This window comes from Garra rufa, chromosome 5 (genome assembly GCF_049309525.1).
Source record: "Garra rufa chromosome 5, GarRuf1.0, whole genome shotgun sequence".
NCBI classification, from domain to species: Eukaryota; Metazoa; Chordata; class Actinopteri; order Cypriniformes; family Cyprinidae; genus Garra; species Garra rufa.
This window is the reverse complement of record NC_133365.1, coordinates 36027820-36035253: the sequence shown is the minus strand read 5'-3', so window position 1 is coordinate 36035253 and position 7434 is coordinate 36027820. Positions and strand designations below refer to the sequence as shown.

The 7434-nt window shown below is 37.2% G+C and overlaps 1 protein-coding gene across 3 annotated transcripts in view; it reads right to left on the bottom strand.

The window, feature by feature from the left end:
• The window catches only part of LOC141335424 (dual specificity testis-specific protein kinase 2), a 29082-nt gene that overhangs the window by 13304 nt on the left and 8344 nt on the right, over nt 1-7434 (bottom strand). For 2 of the 3 annotated variants that reach the window (XM_073840874.1, XM_073840875.1), the window contains 3 exons: nt 5834-6027; nt 4928-5049; nt 2285-2333 (listed from right to left, as the gene is read on the bottom strand). In XM_073840874.1, the coding sequence (XP_073696975.1) occupies nt 2285-2333; nt 4928-5049; nt 5834-6027 (365 nt within the window). Of the gene's footprint in view, nt 1-2284; nt 2334-4927; nt 5050-5833; nt 6051-7434 lie in introns of all 3 variants that reach the window. The other variant, XM_073840876.1, reaches the window with a different exon arrangement.

Sequence of the window (7434 nt, the reverse complement as noted above, 5' to 3'; positions counted from 1 at the left end):
TGCCAAGATTTTTAGAGCTTTTATGAATCTTTGTTATTGTTACTAAAATATAATTGTTTGTTCATGTTAGATCAATAATTAGTGCAATAATTAATGTTAACTACAACTACTAATAAATGATGTACTATTTATGGTTAGTTAATGTTAACTAACAGTTAATTAATGTTAACAAATGAAAAGTGTAAAGTGTTACAAATAAAAAACAAATAAAAATAACACAATACTGGTATAGGTTCATAAATATTCACTCCTTCACAGCCGCTATTGTCGACAGTTTTAAATGTACAGTATTACTCATTTCTACTACTGATTTTATGCAGTTGATTTTATATATAATGTTGTATTATGTAACTAATATAAAATGAACAGAGTATATGCTTTAATATCTAACATTTAATTGTGTATCTATATAAAATAAGCACATATAAATAATTATTGGTAGTAAATAGTTTATCTATTGATCTATTGGCTTAATAGAACATAAATGATGTCTCTTACTGAAATATAACAGTTTTACGTTATTTAAAAAAAATCCATTGTCTTATACATATTTTGGTTTATGAGGGGTATCATTATTTCGATGACATTTAATGGTTGTACTCGATGAACAACTGGCGCTACCTGTTGCTATTTTTACCGCAACACAACTCGGTAAATAAAATACTGATATGATACCACAATGTGCAGCTTATGGTCGTAATTTTCAGTCAAAGGGCAACTACAGAAGCAGTGTAATGCCGAGTTCAGACTGCACGATTTTCAAAGCAATCGCGTCACAGATGTTTTCACACTGCATGACTATCTGGGGTAGCATTCCGTCGCTGCTGTGTTCACACTGCACGATGGATCGGCGACGGGGGGTTTCACACTGCATGACTTTACAATAGGAAGAATCGCCGACAACTTTGTCCCGGTCTGCAAACTACGTCTCACAACCAAACACACGCGAGAAGTGACATGGAAACAACGTGAGGTCAGTCGTGCAAGTTCTCACGTGAGTTCTCATGTGAGACTGGGATTATTATAAAAAAAATGGTAGCCCGCAAGAAGCTTGTCATACAAATTGCATGTGCACTCATTTGCAAGCGAAAAGAAAAGAAGCCGAAGCTATGCTTGTTGATATTGTGGTCTACCTTCGTAACTCCTCCCCCAACTTCCCTCTGGCCTGGATGTTGCTGTCTCATTGGCTGAAGGTAATCGCCGATGTGATTTTCAGTCAGATCACCTTTCACACGGCATGATTTTGAATCGCCGACAGGTCCAGATATTTAGCATGCCAAATATCTCACGGGTGTCGGCGACACGCTGGCGATTCTCTCAGATCGCGTCTTTGATATTTCACACTGTGTGATTGTCATTCGCGTGAACGAGCAGCGATTTGCCTGTGATTTCGGGCATTTGTCGGCGATTTCTCAAAACCTGTCGGCGAGTCAAAATCGGGGCTAAAATCATGCAGTCTGAACTCGGAATAAGTCTTCACTGCTTTTTCTAGTGATAAGAAAAGGAGAAAAGAATGGAAAGTTTCTTGTGGACAGATAAAACTTCCTAAAGACCCGCGTCTTTGTTCTCTTCACTTTGGCCCTGATGCCTTTGAGGCTTTTAGTAGACCACAGCTACTGAAAGAGCTTACATACGGCAGAGACAGGAAACACTAGATGCCATTCTGGCTTGTCATGATGCCACAGCCCCTGAAGGAGTTTCTCAGCACGGATTTTACTCGATATCTAGGAGCGTTTAGACTCCTTGAGGGAAAAATCAATGATATGGCATTTGGTTTATGCCTACGCTTATATTCATAGCCACCTGTAAGCTCTTTTAATAGCTCTGTTCACTGCATCAGTATTTTATTTTTTGAGTTGTATATTTTGTGTTGTGGTAAAAATAGCAACAAGTAGCGCCAGTAGCTCACAGAGTGCAACCATTTCATGTCAGCAAAATAATAGCACCCCCATAACCAAGATATGTATAAAACGATGGGATTTTTTAAATAATGCAACTCTTTGATGGGTTTTCTGCTACATATTTCAGTAAGAGACGTTATATTATATAATTTAAGAGAAATTATATATATCATTTACGTTATATTAAGACATACAAGTTCCCTTCAAAAGACAAGCACAAAAATCCTTATTGTTCAGCCAATCAAATGTACACTTTCAAAGCATCACATCTATATGAAATTTCAAGAAAAACCACAGTACAATAGTACAATCTAATGCATAAAATAAACTCAAACTGTAGAATAAACTTTTTGATTCTGAGACTGAGAAATTGGAGATCTTACCTCCAGAATTGGGTACAACTTGTCTTCTTTGACACAAATACCCAGATACCTGAAAAAGAGATGTAGGACGTCATGAGCCATTCCCTAAATTCGCATTGTCGAATAGGTCCAGTCTAAATACAGTGCAAAGCCCCTGTCATTTGTCAAATGCACAACAATTGAACCGAAACTCAAAATTATGTAGATCTGATGTTCAAATGATGTTTAGGCTTTTACTTGTTTTTACTAACATATTAGAGAACCATGAATTAGTGAAGCAGTGAATATGGGTGAATGTAATGTATCACTGTGTCATGGTGACCTCATGTGGTTTCTGTCACATACAGCAGTTATGTTCATAGGTTAACATGACTGCCATCTGAAATAGGGTGATGACAGCTGGCAGGAACTGAAAAGCTGTGATAAATTAACGCTGCAAAGGCAGTTTTGAATATGGCAATGTCCTTCCATAACGCACTGGAAAAAGCCATTCTGAGATTGCTTAGACAAACACACGTCATAGTGCAAGATTAACAGCAGTATAAGAGTGCTCATGGCTTAGTGTGATTCATAACCTGTAACAGTTTGTCAGGATTCATCCAAATCGAATATGAACAGTACATCTCTACAGGCGTTTGGAAACAACTACTACTCATTCTTCATTATTATGGTTTAACTGTTTTAGAATACTAGTAAGGGAAAAATCCTTTGAAATAGCACAAATGGAAACCGAAACTAATTGCAAACCTTAAAGGAGAAGTCCGGTGTGATATTGACCTAAAGTGTATTGAATCATGATACCGAGTGTGAATGTACCTTGCATATCTCATCTCGGTTTGTGTCCTGCAGTCCGAAATCTGGGGTCAGTTAGCCGATGCTCACAACAGGTTGTCAATGAGGGTGAATCGGGCATCGGAGAAGCCATGTAAATAAATCACAGTTTTACACCATTTACGAGGCACAAAGTAGCTCCACACTTCATTGGTAGACTTCCAAGGGCCCTGACATTTAAAGGTTGTATCAGCGATTTCTAGCCTGAAACATAAAGTGTCAAATTCAGCTGACCTTTCATCACGATCCGCTCGCTGCCTGCCCCATAAATTGTCTGTGAAAAAACCGCGTCTCTCTGGTCAGCCTAGGGTCCGAGATATGCCAAAAAAACAATCGGCACTACCAACCTTTCCACAGATAAACAAACAGTGTTCCAACCAATCAGCGTCAGGGGTTTGGCCACAACACCAAACCCCTGACGCTGATTGGTTGGAACACTGTTTGTTTATATGTGGAATAGTTGATAGCGCCGATTGTTTTTTTGGCATATCTCGGACCCTAGGCTGACCAGAGAGACGCGTTTTTTTCACAGACAATTTATGGGGCAGGCAGCGAGCGGATCGTGATGAAAGGTCAGCTGAAATTGACACTTTATGTTTTAGGCTAGAAATCGCTGATACAACCTTTAAAACGAGACGTTGAGAACTTTGAAAAAGCACCGGTAGTTTATTCTTCTTGAATTTAGTCACGATAAGTCGAGTGTCGAGCACGAAGGAAACTACAACCTGATAAGTTGATAACCTGATAAATTCCTTGGTGCTCGACACTCGAATTATCATGACTAAATTCAAGATGGTGGCGACCGGTCTGTTTCTGGTGGAAAATGTCTGTATAAATCTTCTTGTAAATAAACTACCGGTGCTTTTTCTGAGTTCTCAATGTCTCGTTTTAAATGTCAGGGCCGTTGGAAGTCTACCAATGAAGTGTGGAGCTACTTTGTGCCTCGTAAATGGCATAAAACAGTGATTTATTTACATGGCTACTTCAATGCCCTATTGACTCTCATTGACAACCTGTTGTGAGCATCGGCTAACTGACCCCAGATTTCGGACTGCAGGACACAAACCGAGATGATATGCAAGGTACGTTCACACTTGGTATCATGATTCAATACACTTTAGGTCAAAATCACACCGGAGTTCTCCTTTAAAGGAGACATCAAATGCAAAATTTGCATAAATGTGTCCTAGCAGTGTGTGGACACAACCACCCTACAATGATAAATATCCATTTAGGCTTTTTTATTAATCCCCCAAAAACCTAAACAATCTCAATTATCAAGCTGTTTTGATTTTCTAAGCAGTATGAAATCATACTGCTCAGGCTCCGCCCACGACTGCTGACAGACTGTCCCGTATTAGCATATTTCCGCCCTCAGCAAGTTGTACCCTGTACACCATTTTCTCTGTGCTCAAGCAACTGTAGCGACAACAATGTCTCGTAAGCAATGTAGTTGTAAAAGTGAACATATGAGTCTTCGTTTACATCAGAGCCACTGAGGACGCAGTGGATTAGTTTTGTTTTTGATGGTAATGCATCACTGAATACACAAAAAAATGGAAGAGAGGGGTGGGGTGAGCAGTAGCTCATTATCATTTAAAGAGACATGCACCGAAAAGGGGCCCTGTGAGCAGAGCTGTTTTTGACAAGGTAAAAATGGTGTTGTTTTACATGACATTTGAGGAATTTTAACTAAAGTGTGTTGCAGACATTTTATGAAGACCCTAACGAATGTGAGTAAAATTGTAAATAATAGGCCTGAACATCTATCAGGCATTTAGGAGTTAAAAATAATAAAATGAAATAAATAAATATAGTTAATAACTGGCTTACCTCACTATGTTGGGATGTGAGAGTTTCTGCAGAAGGCTGATTTCTCGTACAATGCTGTCCTGATCAACATCATTCTTATAGATCTTTACTACCATCACCTTCCGTGTGGTATTGTGGATCACCTGAGAATAAATGATATCAAATGACAAAAAAAAAAAAATGAAAGCAGAACAGTGAAGAAGAGAATGAATCCTAAAGCGGTATTAAAACATTCCTTTCTCTCTCTAGTGTACAATAATAGAGAAACACTTCCATGATAATATACAGGAAGGGACAGAACTGCTGGGATGGTTGAGCTGTGCAATCATCGGTTATGTAATTTACACAGCAGGGACTCATCAGGAAATCATTAATGCGTATGTGGCACGAGGGCCACCTCAATATGGGCTTAGCTGTAAAATATGTCCTAATTAGTAGAACTACAATACTGCACTGTATGAGTGCCACTAGGATACACACACACACACACACACACACACACACACACACACACACACACACACACACACACACACACACACACACACACACACACACACACACACACACACACACACACACACACACACACGGAGACCTTCTGCAGAACAATAGGATGATGAAAAGCCATTTATATTTAGACTGAATTTATCACTCTTGTCTTATAATAAACTTTTATGATATAATTATGCAAAATATTATGTAATAAAATATTTATTGCAAAGTTAACAAAGTAAATCAATATGCACATATGAAGTCAACATTTTACACTGCTTTATTTGTTGTGAGAATCATTTTTCAACAGCCAATGTGTTAAAACACCAAGGAGAAAAATCTGTCAAAATTTCTTAGCACTTACTGTACATATATTATTAACTGCATATTTAGATGTTATCACTTACAGATTCAAGATATTTTGAGTATTACCTTATAAACCTTTGAGAAGAAGCCACTGCCAATCAGCTCATGTGTGAAGTTCTCCCAGAATTCCAGCTTGCGGACGGCTGTGCGCAGCTTCTGCCAGCGGTCCACATGGCAGTATGTATCAGAAGACTCTCTGTACAGCGTCGGGCTGGTGGGCTCAGACGAAACGTCCACCTCACACATCCTGGATATCTCCGCTGAGAACCGAACACACAAATCGCTGAGAAAAACACCAAAGCTTTACAATTAAAAAATGATGTTAAAAAGTGTTACAATTACAGAAAAACACTTCTTTGTAAAAAGCCTCATAAAATATTTATCAAGCACAAAGCTTTAAAAATTAGTTGCTGGATTTTAAAGGAAGCTGTATGTGTTTATGGATGAAAGTGAAGCTCTGGTTTGAAGCTCACAAGCACTCGATTAGCTCAATGAGTAGGAAGGCTCTCGTCTGCCACGGCAGGGTATAAAAGTGGCAGAATAACGATGTCTTAAAATAGTCGCGGACAGCATGCAGAGGATGCAGGTGAAAGATTGACTGTTCGTGATCGAAGCACAAATGAGACATCAACAACTTGCAAACAATTAAACATTAGGACTGCAATTTACTGCTGGAACTCATTAAGATATACTGTACAGACACATTTAAAAGGGTAATTCACACAAAGTTTTAAATTCTGTCAACATTTAATCGCCTTTATTGTATTTCAAACACGTATGACTGTCTTTTTCCCATGGGGCAGGAAAGGAGATATTTTGAAGAATGCTCAGATTGATCTTTTTCATCGAGTGAAAGCATAAATTATTACTGAATACAGATGAGCAATGTTACTGTTAAACTAATAACTAATTAAATTAAAGTCACATGAGTTTAGAAAAAGGATAGATAGACAGACAGATAGACAGATATAGATATAGATATAGATATAGATAGATAGAAATTAATACTTTTATTTAGCAAGCATGCTTTAAATTGATCAAAAGTGATAAAGACATTTAAAATGTTACAAAAGATTTCTATTTTAGATAAAGGCTGTTCTTCTAAATGTTCTATTCATCAAAGAAACCTGAACAATTCTTCTTAGCTGTGTTCAACAAAATGATATTAATAATTATAATACATGTTTTTGAGCAGCAAATCAAAATATTAGAACGATTTCTGAAGAATCATGTGACTGAGTAATGATGCTAAAAATTCAGCTTTGAAATCACAGGAATAAATTACATTTTAAAATATATTCAAATAGAAACCAGTTTTTTTAAATAGTAAAAATATTTCAAAATTTGTTTTCGCTGTACTCTGGATCAAATAAATGCAGGCTTGGTGAGCAGACGAGAATTCTTTTAAAACATTAAAAATCAAATGCAAATGAACAATGCAATGCAATATACATTATTGTTTACAAGTCTGGGGTCAGTGATATTTTTATTTAAATTCTTCTTCTTTTTAAATAAAACACTTCACCAAGACAGCAATAAATTGATAAATGTAAAAACATTTCTAAATGCCCTTCTTTTAAACTGTCTATTCATCAAAGAATCCTGAAAAATGTTGTAATTTCCACAAAAATATTAAGCAACGGAACTATTTTCAACATTAATGATAA